The 19,326-nt window shown below is 38.9% G+C and overlaps 1 protein-coding gene across 1 annotated transcript; it reads left to right on the forward strand.

Moving 5' to 3' along the window:
* Positions 1-267: 267 nt before the first annotated feature.
* socs5b (suppressor of cytokine signaling 5b) lies at positions 268-17,328 on the forward strand. The gene is made up of 2 exons (XM_082154486.1): positions 268-620; positions 10,849-17,328. Exon 2 carries the CDS (start codon positions 10,863-10,865, stop codon positions 12,552-12,554), a length of 1,692 nt encoding a protein of 563 aa, XP_082010612.1. The 5' UTR covers positions 268-620; positions 10,849-10,862; the 3' UTR covers positions 12,555-17,328.
* The last annotated feature ends 1,998 nt before the right edge of the window (positions 17,329-19,326 follow it).

Consider the following 19,326-nt stretch of genomic DNA (forward strand, 5'->3'; position numbering starts at 1 on the left):
TTTTTTGTGATATTGTCAACGTTTCCTTTTAAGAATTAATGACGGCATGAATCACTCTCCTATTGATAAGCAATACACACACACTGTGCGGTTAAAGGCAACAGATGGCTACTTTGTCTGATTGACTATAATCATTAATCATTCATCCCTTGGCACTCATGCATTATCTCGGGTCTCCACGTTTTCAGGGTGGCAACCGAGGCAACGCTCTCACGAACTGCACTCTCATTGGTTGGACCCCATGCTCGTCACTCCCCCATCCGTCGGAAGTGCGTTCTCGCCCTGCGTCTCACTACAGTCTCAGCTCGCCTGCAAGCTCGCGCTGTCGGCCTGTTCTTCACGCGTTTGTTCGGCTTGTCAAGCAGAAGTATGGGTTCAGTGGATCGGAGATTGGCCTTGGATTATGCTGCCGTTCCAACCGACCAGAATGATGCGGGATTCGGTTGTTCTCCTGCTTTTTAAAAGCAAACCTCGGGAATGAGCACTTCTGCTTCTTCGCTCGTGTTTTATTCGCCAGGGCTGAGCGTAGGCTATATGGGACAGTAGCGAGTCTAACAGCTTTAACAGCCTTCTTTTGTAGACAAAAGAAGGCTGCGAAGTAATATTCACAAATTAAAGAGGTAAGTACGCCAATTTGCGTTATGCATTCTCTGGATTGCAATGCTTTGCGCATTTTAACACGCTTTATTTTTCATGCGCGATTTAATGTAACGGAACGCGTGTGATGTCACCGCTCGTTTTGCATGTTGCCCCTCTACGAATGTTACAATGTAACATTCCAACATCCTCCCGTGTGTCTCTCTCTCTCTCTCTCTCTCGCTCCCTTTCTCCCTCTCTCTCTCCCTCTCCCTCTCCCTCTCTCTCCCCCTCTCTCTCCCTCTCTTCCGTGCGCTCCCTCTCCACGTTGCTCAGCTCATTCACTCGATACCTGGGCACCAGTTAAAATACTCTAAAAGAGATTTAATTCACCAAAGTGATGCTGAGTGTTATAGATCCTTATGCGTTGAATAAAGTGAGCAACGATATTTTGTTACGCACTGAGGGCAATCTATACTATACCTTTTACAACATTTGCAATTGTTCTCCACCGACAATTTAAAGGGTTAGTTCACCCAAAAAGGAAAATTCTATCATTAACGACTCGCCCTCATGTCGTTCCAAATCTCTTGTTCATCTTCGAAACACAAATGAATATCTTTTTGACGAAATCTGAGTTTTCTGTCCCTCCATAGAAAGCTACGCAACTACCACTTTGTCACCTCAAAAATTTCATAAAGAGATTGTAAAACTAATCTATATGGATTGAGTGGTTTAGTCAAAATTTTCTGAAGATAATTAACTTCTTTTTATGATGAACGGATTGAATTTAGGCTTTTATTCACATATAAACATTGATCAGCGACCATAAACAGAAGCTCAACCGAACCTGCTTGATGGGCGAGAACAAACCTCATTGGTTCTTCGGAAGCTCAAACTGCATAATGTATGAGAGTGATCCTCATTGGTTCTCACGTGTCAAGCGAACATGCTTGAGCTTCTGTTTACCACAACTGATGTGTGCGTTGTTGAATGTTTATGTGAATAAAAGCCTAAATGAAATCTGTTCATCATATAAAAGCAATCGTGTCTCTTCAACAATTTTTTTTTACCAAACTGCTCTATTCATATGGATTAGTCTTACGATCTCTATGAACTTTGTTGCAACAAAGTGGTAGTTGCGTAGCTGTCTATGGAGGGACAGAAAGCTCACAGATTTCATCAAAAAGATCGTCATTTGTGTTCTGAAGATGAACAAAAGTCTTATGGGTTTGGAACGACATGAGTGCGAGTAATTAATGACAGAATTTTCATTTCTGTGTGAACTATCCCTTTAAGAGCTAGTGACGGATCTACTTAAGAGCAGTCAGGTGGTTCAGTTTCTTATCATTCTCAGCAGCATCTAGTTTGTAGCTTACTGATATCACTTGAGTCCTAGTTATGGGTAGTTACAACGTGTCCACCTTCAAGATGTTAGGTGGAAATGTATAGGACTCTATAAGGAAAAGTATTTAATGGCTTGTGACTGGTCACCATTTCTTTAACTTTTCCCCACATTTTTAATCATCTTTTTGCATTTGTTTTAGATGGACATTATGGCAGATCATTTTTATAAGGACAAATATCCCACGTAGTTCCCCTTATATTTTAAGAAGAGTGGTTGATCTGTGTATTAATTTCTCTTTTGCTTTATTGTGTGGCACTCAGAATCAACTGTCATTTGTTCAATTATTTCATTTGTTAATAAGGTTAATCAGGGTTTTCTGTCGCAATAAACCTATCTGAGCCTTTGTCTCTGTGCGTAATGGTCTGCAAATAACTATTCCTTTAAAAAAAAATCTCCTCTCAAAAGAAAACGCACTTCCGCCCCTTTAATGTTGTCCAAAAGCCAGGCCACTCATCTGGACCCCATGAGAATAGGCGTGTCGAACTGAGAGAAAATTGCAGAGGATATTTTCTGGGTTTAATATGGGGCTCCTTAACAGTCGTAGTCTAACGTTATCTGTCCAGTTTTTTCTCTTTAGAGTGAAACACACAGCTCAGCTATAGCTTCATGAGGTCCTTATAGATTTCTGTTCTACATTTTCTCTGAATATAATGTTTCTTTGTGTTTTGTCATGTCTGTAGTTTAACACCCTTTTTCCTCCCTTTCTCAGTCTTGCTCGACACTTCTTCTTTGCTCTTCCCACACATTGCAATACATTCAGCCCATCCATGTATAAGGTTTTACTTTCAAAATAGCATTAGCATATATAATCAGTAAACTTATTTTGGGTCAATTCTTTGGAATACTTCAGCATCTTCTTTGGCTATGTTCAGGAGATCAGTCAAAATCCATTTTTTGTGCTTATCCGATTGAAATCCGATCATTGCCGTAGAAACTAATGCAGATATTGCGGAAAATGAAAGAGCGGCATGGACACACAAATCAGATCTGAACAGTTGCTATACACAATGTTGGACAGTCAATAATTTTAGATCAGACTGCAATCGGATACACAATAACCGGATTTCGAACGTAGAAGGGTAGATGAGCTGCTGAGCTCATAACACTCATTCACACTGGCACTTCATCCATGCATTCATGACCCACACCAACAAATTGAAGTGCCTTTACGCAGGAGATCTACACGAGAGGAGTTTCATATTCTGAACTGCTGGTCTGATAATGGCATGTTCTTGAGCTCTGGCCTTGTTCATTTTGGGGAACTTTCATCCTTTTCTGCGTTTTCTCATTCGAGAGAGAGTTGGATCAGAATAGTTTCTGAGAGAAGACAGACTGTCTCTATTTGACTGTCTAATTAGGAGTCTGGAGAACAGGCTTCTAAAGAGAACTTCAGAACGGCATGCACAGTCACAGAAGTGAGGGTTATCAAACTGTTCTGATTGTGCATCATCTTTGCACTCATTTATTAGCAGAAAGAAGATCACAACAGTTGTGTTCCTGTCTAATGTTCGTAAAGGGGTCATGAATTGAGAATTTTTTTCTTGATCTTTGGACATGTAAGAGGTCATTGTACTGTAAAAAATAGCCTGTAAGTTTCAAAATTCGAAATTTCCTTGTTTGTCCAAAAATTTTGGATTCTGTCACATTATGACATAATAGTGCGACGAAACACCACCTCTGTAGAAGGAAATTAACGCCTATTTCTACATCATTGCCTCTTTAGCCCCGCCCACCGATTCACGCATGTCATGTAGTACACTACAGTAAATTGGCAAAACGCAAAAAAATTAAGGCAATCAGTTGCCTCAATTTTTACGTTAAGAAAGTAAAAGTGTAACTAAGCAGAACTAGCATATTTTTTTGTATTCAGACCTTTTACCTGTTCTTATCTCGAAATGTTTGAGTATACTAATTCATACGTTTAACTTAAAATTTTCATTAATAAATGCTAAGTTGCTAATTTGATTATGTTAACAATTGCATGGTATGAGTACCGCATTTTAAAGCTTTTAATAATCTTGTTCTCAGACCAAGCCGCATACACCACTTGTCACCAGGATGGTAACCCTCCTAACAGAAATTCTTCTTAATTAGCATAACAAAACATTAATCATTACTAAATCTCTTACTTAACATTAATCTTGCAAAAAAAAACAACAACCCCAAAACCATTATATTACTTATTTTTAGCATTTACTCTCCCTTTCGAGTGCCATGGGCAAAGCATGCTGGGAAATAGAAATCCCAGCCCAGTTTCAGTTAAACTTAAGTTTGTCTAAATTAAAAGAAATAATTGTATAAAACTCAAAACAATGAAACAGTTGTGTACTTAAAATAATATATCAGTTCTCTGAACTTGAAAGAAAAAGAAAGTGCTAAATGCTCACAGAAGTTAATTTGACTAAACAAATTAGTTTAATTTAAGTTTGTCCTACTCAGACCACTTAATTAATTTGAGCTTTAGGGTTTACAGTGTAGTAAATACGAGACAGGCACAAACACAGGATTACTCCAGCAACAAAACGATAGAGATGCCTCTGAGGATTACAATTTTTCCAGTGCCAAGTTGTGGGAAAACGCTGTCTTTGCATTGCCATCCTTGTGATCCTAACATTAAGAAAAAGTGTGGATGAACTTTATTTTAACAAAGTTCCAGATCGCGTCAGTAAGACACTGTTCGTTTGTTCACTTAATTTTACTGTGGATTTATTTTTAAACAAGAAAAAAAAACATGCAATGATGACTACATTAGATCCGACAGCAATGTTGCAACACAAGTGTGAGTAACAGTATTTTTACCATGTGTCACTATTGCTTTGTCCAATACAGATTATTTGATATGTACTGAGTATTTATACGGTAGCACTGCAGTCAAACTGTGAATAGTTCTGACGATAGTTGTGATTTGCTGTTCTTTCCTTTGCTTCTGCGTTTAATGGGTTAATACGGTGGATTCCCAGATGTGGAAGAACACATGGAAAACGCTGCTTTTGTTATTGTTTTGATCTCGCTGTAATCCTGAATAAACGCTTCAGTGAGCGACATTTTCTGTTTTGTCATCAGTAAGACATTACAACACATTTTATTTAAAACATGACACTGTAAATGACAATGTACATATTTTTCACTTTATGGAAAAGGATGAATGATGAATAGTCAAGTCATCATTTATATAGGTATAGCCTATAAGAACAACAGTGCGACAAACAATGGTACATATTCATTCATAATTCCGTTTACACGAAATGTTGAAATTTATCCTGTCAACTATGATTGTAGATAAAGCATATGTAAGCCACAAAAATGTTTCACATTGTTGAAAAAGGTTTCAACTATGTAATGAGATATTTTTCAACATCAGAAGTTTTCAAATCAATTCCACATGTGTAATGGTGGGGACGTTGACATAATTTTAATATATAAAACTATTACACAATCATAGCAGTGGGCATTTACTTCCAAGTCTTGAATGTCACTCAATCAAAACTGAGTGTTTGAAAGAGAGGGTCAAAAACAGGATAGAATAGCTTATTACTTCTAAATTAGGATGTTTATTTTATGTCAAAATCTTGATAACATTATAAGGGGACCTCAGAGAACATCATAAATGCAGTTCATGACCCCTTTAAAGCAATAGAAGAAAATGTCATTTTATCTCAATAGTTCACATAAAAATGATACCATTTCATCATCATCATTTACTCTCCCTAAGTCATTCCAACCTTTTTATTATCTACATTTTTCGTCTGTGAAACACAAACAAGACCTTAGGCAGAGTGCTTGAACTTTTGTCAGTACAGTGAAAATAAATGGCAGTTTATATCTCCAATTTATTTTTACTGAAACTGAAATATAATTGGTAATTGAACATGGTATGCTGTCCAGGGTGGTGTGTTCTCAGATGAAAAATTTAAACTCAGTAAAGTTCTTTGGCAATGAGCCACCTCCTGAACAAATGTTACATATTGCTACTTTAGCTTTGGCATTAAGTGTGTCCACACTGCTGATATTTTTGGTTCATCTGATTTAATCTGGTCTAATTTATTCACATTATTAGCTACGTTTACATGGATACAATCGGAATGAAATCAATCCGATTGATGAATCCGAACAAGGTGTTTACATGACTGATAAATAAAGTAATCGGATTGATGTGCGCGTTTATATGTCACAAGTTTCAAATCGGATCTGATGTTTTGACATGCGCACACTGCACGAATATACAGAGTTTCTCGCTTTCCGCGCATAAATATTATCCTCTATTGGTTCTTTATTTGTTTTAAACAGCAGACGTAATATTAATTCGTCTCTGGTCATAATTTAGAGCATATTAACCGTTTTGCCGTGCTGCTTATCACGCAGTAAAAATGCCCCTCCCAGCGGCCAAAACCAGTCGTCTGTGGATGACAATCCAAAACAAGGACTGGTGGGACGTTGTCCTGCTTCACTTCACAGACGTGCGAATGAAATGAGAATTTTAGAATGACGGTTAACTTATTAATAATAGGCCTTCCTGTAGCTCAAACAGTAGAGCATTGGCGCTAGCAACGCCAAGGTCATGGGTTCAATTCCCAGGGAGAGCAAGGACATGACAAAATGTAAAATGTGTTCCTTGAATGCAATGTAAGTCGCTTTGGATAAAAGCGTCTGCCAAATGCATAAATGTAAATATGACACTTTATTCAACAGGAAGAACAGCTCGTTCCGCGCGTCATACGTCATTACGCTAGTTAACGTCATCGCACACGCGCAGTCCTTTCAGTTTCGGTTTTCAATCCGACCAAGTGTTTACATGTTCTCTCGATCGGATTACAAAAGGGATAAACCACCCCTTTCAATCCGATCGAAATTTCATTCGGATCGAGCTCAATCGGATCGATTAAGGTGTTTAAACGCAGCTAATGTGTGCATGAAATAGATGCAGTCAAAAATTTGTCATTGAAAATTTGTCGTTAAACATCAGTGTTTTGGTCAATGGTTTTGGCCCTCCAAGACTATTTTGGCTTTTCTTTTCTTTTTTGCCCCCTTTGCTGTCCTGGCCGCATATCTTCGGTTGCTGAAATTTCTTTGCATAACTATAATTTATTTGCATTCACTTTCATTGTATGGAAACCATAAGCTTAGACATTCTGACGTATATCACCTTTGTTTCATAGGGAAAAAAATTTATCATACAGATTAGTCATAATGACATGAGGTTGGGTAAATTGCAAAATGTTTATTTTTTCAAACTATCCCTCTTCAGGTTTTCAAGTAGTGTCTGTAAATAAAGACATGCTCAGAAATGTTCTTCAACCTTTTTTTCAGCCCAGGAACAATGTTTGGAGAGAATATCCTCTCTGTGCATTCGTTCTTGGAAGCCAGACCTGTTTGTTTTTGTGAAAGTGATTTGCATAGTCAAGGAAAAAATTATGCCAACTCACGTGGAAAAAGACAAAGCCGATGCGTCTGGTATTGCAGTTCATTAGAGATGTACCTGGAGGCTGAAAGGGCAGAGCGTGTGAAATAAAAGAGCCCATGTCTCATCACATCGTATTTGGAGTGTTATGTGAACATTACTCTTCGGGTGCAATGTTTTTTTTTGGCTAGCGATCAGCAACAGTAAATGTGAAATTGTTGATTTAATGTGTGTTTGATCAAGATCAACTTCTCAGCACATGCACACCATAGACTGTAAAAAATAGATGCACACTCAATAAAACGTTTATAATTGTTGCTGCAGTGAAGCTGGATAGTTGGAATTGCTTAGAACATTGATGTTTGTAGCGCTGGATCATTAGATGGCCCCATCTCAGTGTGTAAGTGTTTCTTCACTCTTATATAACTCTCTCCGCAACATCCTACTGCTCTTCATTGGCATATTTTTCATGTTTTACATAGGCTTAACATGTACCAAACAGTTTAGATACATTAGTAATTTGCCCATAATATGATTTAATTTAGAATGTTGGCAGATAATGTAAGAGATTTGGTGTCTTTATTAAATTATTATGTGAAGAATAAAATATGTTTGAAGATGATGCATTTGAAAAACTATTTTGTAGGCTGTGTGATTGCTTGTGCATTGGTCCTGGTACTTTGGTCATTCTTAATTCTGGGTAGGGTGGTATTGTTTGAAGTTACGTCCTGTAGTAAAGGGAAGCAGCACCACCTCTTAAATATGAAAACACCTGATGCCAAACTGGACTCTGGTAATGCCCTTTAAACTAAGAACTTTTGCAGTTGTACAGTGCACAGTGAGAGTGCTATTTAGACTTTCAGGATCTGCTTGGCGGGCGTTTTAAATAATGAAATCAATATATGGTTGATTTAACATGAAGCAATTCAGCTTATGTAATGCAGTTAAGTTAGTAAGTTGTAATGCATTAGTTAAGAATGCAATGTCATAAATGCTGTACATAAAATAAATAACATGGATATTTTTGCATACTCCAACCAATTTTTTGTTGTGTACTGCAAATGTGATTGAACAGAATGTTTACACCATGTTAAATACTGTTTGATACTTCTACTGACTACTGTCCCAGAACCTAATAAGGAATATTAAGTTCAGCCAGTTAACTGACATTGGCCTTGTCCCAAATTTGAGATTTCTATGAGATCATTGAGTGTTGTTTCTTGCAATACTCCAATGGCTTTGTTTATGGGTTTTACATTTTTCTGTTTTCAGGTTTTTTTTTTTGGTGAATACTGTGTAAAATTGTCTATAATATTGATCAATTAAAATGTGTCTCTTATCGGTCGACCGCAGTTTGCGAGCACCCTTCTGAATCAGTAGATGACAAACGGGACACCATGCAGTCCTTTGGACTTCACGTGTGCATGAGAGAACGAAGGCCACGAGACTGCAAGTCCACATTAAGTGCGCCATTTAAGACGGAGCTGTACTGTCATGACTCATGATGCTCTGAGAGCAAAATGATAGGAGTATATTTTCACTGCTCATCTTTGTGGTTTTATTTGTGTGCCCTAGTAAAGAAATGCACAGTATATACTAGTGGTCAATCAATATATCACCATTGCCGATATTTTGGCTGTTTTTAAATATCGGTATTAGCCGATACGTTTTTCCATTTGGCTGATTTGTTGAAGCGGGACTTTTATCTTGACAGCGCTAAGAACACCCTCATCTTCTATCTTGTTATAGAACTGTAACACAAAGTAGGCGGTATACAAATTTATTTTTTATATTATTAGTAATAGAAAGACAAACACTACAATACTTATTCATTTATCGTTGACATTTAGCAAATACACATTTATATAATTTAAACAAATCTTTTAATGTATAATAAACCTTTCATTTTACAAACCTTGCAGATTCCAGCCATGAAATCTTCTGAACTGTGCATGTGTAGATTGCATAAAAACGTGCGTGCTGTGCATAACGGTCCGTGCGGTTTGAATGCGGACAGGAGAGCTCAGCTGTTACTGGACACGCACCATAGACAAACATTAAACCTTGATTTCAAACTATGCTGCACTGTCCAGTTTCCTATTATATCATATTCCAGTCGTTTTCACTGTGTGCTGTATGTAAAATTAGTGTCTTTATTTAAAGAAATATGATACCCAGTGCGCACAAACCTACTTGCGTTTACTTCCTTTTTATTAATATTTTTTACAATGTCTTTATTTGTGAAAAATACTGTACTGGGATTACAAAATCAAGACGTTGACACCCGAAGAATAAGTCTGTTTTCTTACAGATTTTAAAAATTAATTTTCAAATAATTTAATACATAAGTAAAATAAGTATAAATTATATATATATTGGCCATTGGCCACCCTACTCTCTTAAGATATCTGCATTGGCATTCAAAAAATCCAGTATCAGTTGACTACTAGTATATACACGGAGATAAATGTAGCTTCTAGTGTTGGTATGATTTGGATATGAGAATTACGAAATCCCATAGTATTTAGTCTTTTCAGATTATTTTGGAGTTTCTCTGAGGTTTATTGCAAGGTCTGTTCAAATATTAAGTTTTCATTTTAATTTCATATGTATTATATTGGCATTAGACTAGTCAACCATATATTTTCCTCTGTGAAGATGATACGTGTGGTCTCCTCTTATAATGTGGAGATCTGAGCATGATCTGCCGGTGGCCTCAATTTAGCATAATTTGTGCAGTACAACCACAGTGTTTTAAGCAAGATCAGCACTTTTTCTTTATGACAAAAAGGGAACAGTAACCACCTCTCAGACAGGCCGTTTTTGTGTCTGCCTACATGTTCTATGTCAGTGTTCCCCCTATCTATACTTCTGTCTTGTCTTTACCTCTCTCTAGTGTCTGTGTGTGTCTGTGTGTTTCTGTCTGTCTGTCTGTCTGTCTGCTACCATGACAGTGAAAGTTCTTGGTCAGGTCCAGACTGGCTCAGTAATACAGTACAGTACATACCAGCAGATCAGCTGTGAGCAGATCCCTCAGTTCATTTATAGCCATGGCCTTGTGTCAATGCATGTCTGCCTGGCAACTCTGTGCTAACTGTACCACTCCAGCACCCAGCCACTATACACATGCTCTTTGTGTATAACATTATGCACACATTATTTGTGCTCACACACTTAACACGTTTTAGTGCTGTTTTATCTGTCTAATATGTATCGTACAACTTTTTTTTTTAAACTACAATCTTATCAGATAACCTCAGCTTACAGTTTTAAATACTATTCTAACATTTCAGTGCCCTAGGAATGTACCTTTATAGACCATCTCCCATCCAGTGCGCACAAAAATGTCACGTATTTCTTTTGTCCATTTTTTTTCCTTTTTTTTTTTCTGTAGTTTACACAGTCGCTGCTCTTATGTATGAAAAGCGAAAAGATTTTCATTGTTATTTTTTTGTTTCCCTGATAGGTTGTCTCCAATCTATGGAGAAAGTGGGCAAGATGTGGGGTAACCTCAGGAGTAGATGCCAAGCCCTCTTCCACAAGGATGGCACAGAGTCCAATCTGTGTAGCCAGGACTTAGATTGTGTTCACTGTGTGGTGGACTTGGGCAGGGGAGCACATGCAGAACCCTATGAAACTAGGTCTTCCACACCCTCACGGACTTTGTCACCACTCCCACTGGTTACTGGAAGACGCAGAGGCCATAACTGTGTGGCAGATATTCCCCAGATAGTAGAAATCTCCATTGACAAAGAGAGCGATGATGCAAGGAGGGGCCCCCTTGTGCGTAGGGACTCCTACTCACGTCATGCTCCCTGGGGAGGTAAAAAGAAACATTCTTGCTCAACTAAAACACAAAGTTCACTTGAGGGTGACAGGCGAATGGGACGCTCAAGAGGAAGTACAGCCAGGAGGGAGCGCCGTTATGGAGTTAGCTCCATCCAAGAGATTAATGATTCTGTAGGAGCTGGCAGCAGTGGGCGCAGCCTTAGCACCCGTTCTCTGCGGCAGCGACTTCGAGACACCGTAGGCTTGTGCCTTCCTCTCACCACGCACCGCCGCTCTCAGTCAGCCAAAGGTCAGGTGTCCTCCAAACGTAAGATCCACCTGACGGAACTGATGCTTGAAACATGCCCTTTCCCACCGGGTTCGGATCTGGCCAACAAGTGGCACTTAATTAAGCAACATACAGCACCAGTCAGCCCTCATTCCTCAACTGCTCTTTTGGATGCATTTGATTCAGCACATTCTTCCCCTGAGGACGAGGAGGAGAGACTGCGTGAACGACGTAGACTTAGCATAGAGGAAGGAGTGGATCCCCCTCCAAATGCACAGATCCATACACTGGAGGCAACTTCACAGACCTCTACCCTCTATAAACTGGGACCAAAGATGGCTCCTGTTGTTGGGGAAGGACTTGTGGAGGGCAGAAGCCTGGGAACAGTCTCCTCCATTTCTGGGGGGTTATCGGGAATTGCAGCACAAGTTGCAGCGAGTTTGGCAGTGCCATCTCACACTGTTGACTGTGACTCTGAGGAGGACTCAACTACCCTTTGCTTACAGACACGAAGGCCCAAGCAGAGGCATGCCTCTGGAGACACTCACTGCTCCAGACAGCCAGGGCCTTGGAAGGTTCACACACAGATTGACTATATCCATTGTTTGGTTCCTGACCTACAGGCCATAACGTCACTTCCTTGCTATTGGGGGGTGATGGACCGGTACCAAGCAGAGGCACTGCTGGACGGACGACCAGAAGGAACCTTCCTGCTACGTGACTCTGCACAGGAGGACTACTTGTTCTCTGTTAGTTTTCGACGCTACAATCGGTCGCTGCATGCACGCATTGAACAATGGAATCACAACTTTAGTTTTGATGCGCATGACCCCTGTGTCTTCCACTCCTCCACGGTAACAGGCCTGCTTGAGCACTATAAAGACCCCAGTGCCTGTATGTTCTTTGAGCCCCTGCTCACTGCTCCCTTACACCGGACTTTCCCTTTCAGCCTTCAGCACCTGGCGCGAGCCGCCATCTGCAGACGCACCACCTACGATGGCATTGGTGCCTTGCCACTGCCTCCAACCATGCAGGACTTCCTCAAGGAGTATCACTACAAACAGAAAGTCCGTGTGCGCTGGCTAGAGAGAGAGCCGCCATTCAAGGTCAAATGAGGTCTGGTTCCGTGCCGAGAGAGGCAGAAGTGTGGGCAAGAGCTTTACCGCCAGAGGAGTCTGTGTCTCATATTATCAATCATACTGCTGGCTTTAGATACAAGGCAAAAGGGGATGTTATGAACTTCCGGCAGTTTTTTCCTGCTAATACTACACGTGGAATCCATACATATGTTTCAATGCAGTACATTCTGTCAAGCTAGCTTATGTGCTGAAGTGTTGAGCATGCTGGGAATGAGATGGTCTTATTCTCTCTGCTCTTTTTCAAATGACCTTATATCCAGTAGATCTTCACTAGCATGCCTCCTGCATTTTATCTTCTAGTGTTTTACACTATTTTGAGCAGTAAAACTGAGTGTTGTTACATTAATTAGCCTCATTTGTGAGGCAAATGGATGAAATCTATATTAGCTTAGTCCGGTGATTAAAATATATTCATCAAATAATCTTGGAACTCTTGATACCTGAATATCTGCTACTCTCTAAAACTTAATGTTAAACATCTAGACACGTTAACTATATGACTATTTGCTAACTAATGGCTAATTTATCAGCAATAGCTTCAAGATACTTTACAGCACCCTCCAACAAGTGTCAAGTTCCCTGAGACAGCACTTGTTAAGCCTTGTGTACATGGACTGAATCACAGTTATACATGCACTTCTCAGAACTAAGCATGTTTTATTTTTTAAATCAAGGCAGACAGAAGTGAAAGGCATGAATTAATTGCGTGAGGAGGAAGGAGCTACTATATGCAAAAAGCTACCTTTTCCTTTTACCCAGTGGCCCTAGAGTGGGAACACAGGCACAGTGCACCATGTGCCATATGATAGAAAGGACAGATTATTTAAAACTGGGCCCTCCTGTAGTGTCATATCCCAACATAATTCTTGTTTTAAACAATGTATTTGACTATTTTCCATTTTTATCATTGACAGTCTAAAATGACATAGGGCACTTTAATTGTTTGCGTACCACACAATGACTTAAAGACTCAAGTACATGCATATAAACAGATTGGTTGTATGTTTTTTGTTTTTTTTTACCTTATTCATAGGATGTCAGTTTATCCTCCATTTTCCCAGCACGAGTCACCCGAAGTTTATGTTAGTGTCAAGTATCTCTTACCTTGCCTGTGCATATGGTATTTGCTCAAAGCTATATTTTAGCTAACATGGTTCTATATGCAACAACCGGAAATGGACCAAGAAAGTCCTCTGTAAAACTTGTATAGATACCTCTAAGATTATTTTCCCTTTAGATATTGTTGGAACACAAATGCCATCACTGCGTATATATTTTGTTTGTAGGATTGATGTCCAGTTCTGTTATAAAGTGTGGTTGGTTTCACTTGATAATGTTGTACTTTTATTCATTATGAAGCATGCAGCTATGCTTCCCTTGTCATAATTGTGTGCACTAGTGATTGAGATTCCCTGAACACTGTAAACAACATGGTTATAAAACTCTATACTTTTGATGTTCTTGGCTTTACACAAATTTTAATTAAGGCCAACAAAATCATGCTCATGTTTAATATCAGATGTTCAGCATTGCAATGGTAGACTTTTAAGTTCCAGGCAGACGTCAGGCCATGCATAATTATGTAAAACTGATACATTTTGCAGAATTTTGGTGTTTGATGATCAGTGACCAAAGGTGTGTATCTCTAGGTTGTTATTGTGAATGAGAAATCTTCCACCATGCCTCTTGATTATTTATATTGAGCTCAATAGCTTAATTATAGTGTCCAGCTTTCTGGCAGAATAGCACCCATTTTGAAGCCATTTATTTGAACTGCAATTAAATTCTTTCAGAACACGCCTCGGTTGTCGCTGAAAGGAAGTCATTTTGTTAATTTTAACATTTCTTTCACTCTATTTTTCCACTTGAATGACCTGAATGAATACTCAAAACAACCATCTTAAAATTTCTTCCACCCTGCACACTGTATGCTCTGTATACAGGCTCATATTATGTCAACTGTGTAGCGGTACATGTCAGATGATGTCATCTGCTTTTAAGACTTTAGCTTTGAGAATAATATACCTTTCATTGAATCTACAGACAGAATATGAGCACTTAGCCACAGCTAGCAGTTTCACAGCTGCTCCCGAGCCTGCCCTACTGAAGAAAAGCCATCTGAAACCAGCCTAAGCCGGTTTGCTGGTTTTAGTTGGTCTCCCAGGTTTTAGGCACTTTTCTGCTGGTCAGACTGGGAGACCAGATTGACCAATTCAAGACCAGCTTTGCCAGGCTGACACACCAGCCTAAACTAGCTAAAACCAGCTTAGGCTGGTTAAAGCAGGTTTTTATTTAAAAAAAGAAAAAAAGAAAACATTTATAGATTATATATGACAACTATTATGTGTAATCCAGTTTTTCATGTTTGTTAGGATATGGTAACATGGTAATGCCATGGCATTTGGACATGTACCATGTTTTTTTAGGACATTCTGTGGTATTTTTTGAAGTACTGTGGAGTAATTTGGTATATGAAAAAGTACCATGGTGTTATCTTCTGATGACAACACTGTAACCTACGACGAAAACAAACAAACGAACATTTTCAAACATGAAGGTTCAACGATGCTGAAGGTGTTCAGCAGACATTCATGATGCTCTTTTCCCATTTCAGGAATGAGCTCAGATTATGTAAACAGCTGCATTTATGGCAGAAAGCATAATTTTCAAGGGTGTTGGTTTGAGGGCTGTTAAATGCTTAGTGACAGCCTGTTCCTCACCAAATCCTTTGGATTTTTTTAAAACTCTGGCAAACTCATGTAGTCATTTGGGACTTTCTATGCCACTGCAAAGTGAGCGAGTCTCTCCTGGCAGAGTTACACCCTGCCCTGCCTTACAGGCACTAATCACAGGCTAAATTTAATATGCTAGCCTCTAAATTTACCACCTGCAAAAAGGACCACTCTGTGTTTCTTGATGAGTGCTGTGAAAATAGAGAAGAGAGGGACTTTTTGCTCTAATTTTTCCTCTTCCTTCCCAGTCTGACCACATCCTCAGCATCACCCTCTTTCTTGGATATGTAGCGCTGAAAGCAGAGAGCACATTGTTTGTCTAGTCTGGATGCTATGCTAAAGTTAGCATTAGCAAGCGGCTAACACACACAGTGCTCCATTGAGGAACATTGAGTGCTGCGAGGAATGGGGCTGTGTTTGAAACCGCAGTCGTTATTTAGTTAATAGTTTAGAGAAAGTATTATGAGGGAAGTATAACACACCAAACTAATCCAACACAGTGTTCTCAGCAACTCAGGCCTGGTTTATTGCCTTTAAAATAGGGACTGCAGAAGTCAACAAAGATTACAGTGAGGAGTCTTGTTTTGAGACTTCTATGAGCTGTGTCTTGTGCTTATGGCCTGGGGATGCTTTGTCTTTGTTTTCATGGTTAACAACTAGATAATTCTGAAACCGCTTCTCTATACTGAGGAGTCTGATGTTCTTTCTGCCCTTTTTCCCCATGGGAATTTGTCAGCCACTGTAGCAAATACTGACCATATGACCATGTCAAGTATAGAACCTGCTTGCAAACTAGCCAGTGAAAAAAGAAGAAAGTAAAGAAATTAACACATTCTCAAATGTGTACCCATAATTGTTTGATGTTGAGGTGTACAAATAAATGATAGAGTAAACTTTATTCTACAGAGTGTGGCAGGGCAGCCATGATCTTGAACTTACTAATCCTTTTGTTTAGATCATAATTCTTTCAGCTCTCCTTTAGTGCCAACGTGTAAAGCTCTGAGGCCTCATTTATGAAACCTACGTATGGTCATCCTAAATGTGAAAGCATGATCATTACCGATGATTAAAAAACTGAAAATGAGATAGTGATAAACTGGTATCTGCCGTCATTCAATGCAACAAAATTTGGACAGTGCTATTTTGTGTGTGTGTGTAAACATGACAATGTATTTATTCATTTAGTCTATTGTTCACTTTGCAAATGTATCATTAAAAGTCTTCAGAAAATTAAGTCAGCAAAAAGGTCATTATGCATGTTTTTCACTTGTACATACAAGAATATTGCCATGACAGTTTCAGCCTTCCTTGATCCCAATTTGTTCCTACGCAGGATCAAATCCATGGACTTTTGGATTAAATCTGAATTTAGGATTAAATCTGGATTTAAATCTGGTTTTATAAATGAGCCCTCTGATCTTTGCAACTTTGGTGCCAAAATTTGTTGCAAAAGGAGTTAGTTTTATGCAAGCAGAGTAGCACTTAATGAATTGTTATTTTTACATAAATTGTATCTCTAATACACAATGAGTGTGATGTAACCATGGTTGCAATCTAATGTCACTTTAATGCTATACGTGCACGCTTGTAGCAGTATATGTGTGGGTGCTGTGGTGACAGGGCTTGATGATGATGGGGGCTAATGGTTGTCATTCTGCCTCCTCCACCGCCTTATACATTCTGACCAATCACAACAGCCTTCTCAGCTGCCACAGATTAACCAATCTCTAATCATACAGTATCACCAAATATTGTTCTCTGTTCCCTTCAATCTTCTTTTCTCATTTTGTTACCTAATATCTCGATGGAATTCACATTATAGTTTTTTTGTTTGTTTTTTTCTCTCCACCTCTGAATATTTTCTTGAACTCTATTGTTTTATTCTTTGCATAACCTGTTCATTGTTACAGCCAATGCCCTTGTAGATGTCACTCTTGGTGCTTTGTGAATGCTTCATTGTCTTAATAATATTAATAAAATATTGAGTGTATTCCATGCAGTAAATAGATATGATCACACATTGGTTTCTTTCATTTGGTCATTATTTGTATTATAAGTATGGCCTTAATATTATGCACGCATCTTTTATAAGCTGTATTTGTGACAATGTGTCCCAGGTATACTTTAAAGTCAACGTGAAATCAAAACAGTTGTGGGGCACCATTGACTTCCATAGTGTGAGAAAAAACATACTATGGAAGTCAGTGCTGCCCCACAACTGTTTAGTATGGGAGTTTGTTTCTGCCACAGAACAAAAAATAAAAAAGGTAATTGTGACTTTTTATCTCACAATTGTGAGTTTACATTCAGAGTTGCGTGATATAAAATCGAAATTGCGTGTTTTAAAGTCAAAATTGTGTGACAAACTCACAATTCTGAGGAAAAAAAGTATTTTTATATCTTTACTTTATATCTCGCAATTGCGGGTTTATACAGTATCTCTCAATTCTGACTTTTTATCTCAGAATTATGAGAAAAAAGTCAGAATTGCGATTTTGCATCACGCAATTCTGACTTTATTACACAATTACGAGTTTATATCTCATAATTATGAGATAAAAAAGTAAGAATTTGCGAGATGTAAACTCACAATTGTGAGAAAAAAAGTCACAATAACCTTTTTTTATTTTTTATTCTGTGGCGGAAACAAGCTTCCATGTGAGGGTGAGTAAATGACATAAATACCTTCAACTTAATGTACATTACTGACCCTTTTGCGCACAGTTCCATCAGTGCATGTCATTGCAATGAAAAAAATATTTTTATGTAATATATTATCTATCTTTGAAATACTTTTTTTTATCAGCCTCCACCTCTAAAATGACACTCAAAGTTGGTTGACCTCCAACCAACATTTTACTATCCAATCCCGTTTGGGTAAAATCCCACCTGACTTTTTTTTTAATAGATTGTTGGAAGTAAAACATTACGCAATTGCTTATTCATGTTGACTTCAATAACAAAAAGCATCTAATCTTGTTCCATAATATTCCATCATAGAAATTCACATGAGCTGGAGGTCAGCGGTATTATTTGTCCTTTTGAAATGAAATATAAATAGCATGCAGGTTATCAATTACACATTACCCACCCAAAGCTTGTGAATAATTGAACGTATCCTTTGGACAAGAGGGCTGAGCAGAAGAAAAGAGGCCATTTATGTTTACTTTATTGAAAATTGCATTATTCAAATCGCAAACACGGCTGGTCCATCAATGAAAGCTGATCTCTGAAAACAACACTCTCATTTCTGCTCTTTATAGCACGCTGCGCATACAGATCGAGTTCTGTCCGGTGGATTCGGTTTATTCATATTTGTTTTCCTCTTTGATGACCATGATCTGGTCAATGGGGTGAATAAAAAACTGTCCTAGTTACGAGTCTCTCATTTAGATCACAGAGACATTCCCATCTCTGCTCATGCTTTCCATAGCCAGCATACCTCCTGAGCTCTCACTCAAAACACGTGTGTGTGCTTTTCTCATGCCTCTTATCTCCACACATCATCCCTAAGCAGAGCAGAATGAGAGGGGGAGAAAAAGCCGCTGTCTCTTTTGCACTGGATGGCCTCCAAGTCTGTGGCGGCAAAGTGAACAGTGACCTCTCTCTCACCTCTCCCTGCCTAAATGCACATGCACAGGCTCCCATCCATCTTTCATACCAGAAATACATCCCCAGACAGTATTTTACACCCAGTGTTAAAGGCAGCCGTCAAGTCCGGGAGGAGAGGGCAGGGCCTAAATCAGCTTCGTGCACGCCAGCCTGGCCACCAGAGCCAAGAAAAACAGCCATCACTATCATCCTGTCATCTGGAGGAGCAAGCCTCACTGTTCTGTTCGCCTACAGCGGATTAACCACAAGCTTGTGAAAATATGACGACTCTGCCATGTACCAGTGAGATTAAACTGCTTGAAATGGGAGGTGTTCTTAAGTCCTTTTGGCACGGTTTTAGTCCTCACTAAACATGTCATAAGCACGACTGGAGCAGTGCCTGTGTCAACTCAATGTGGAAAAAC

The sequence above is a fragment of the Leuciscus leuciscus genome (assembly GCF_965113295.1).
Source record: "Leuciscus leuciscus genome assembly, chromosome: 22".
NCBI lineage: Eukaryota > Metazoa > Chordata > Actinopteri > Cypriniformes > Leuciscidae > Leuciscus > Leuciscus leuciscus.

Excerpts from the sequence above, each read along its gene's own strand:
- socs5b (XM_082154486.1), top strand. The coding sequence starts at position 10,863 with ATGGAGAAAGTGGGCAAGATGTGGGGTAACCTCAGGAGTAGATGCCAA.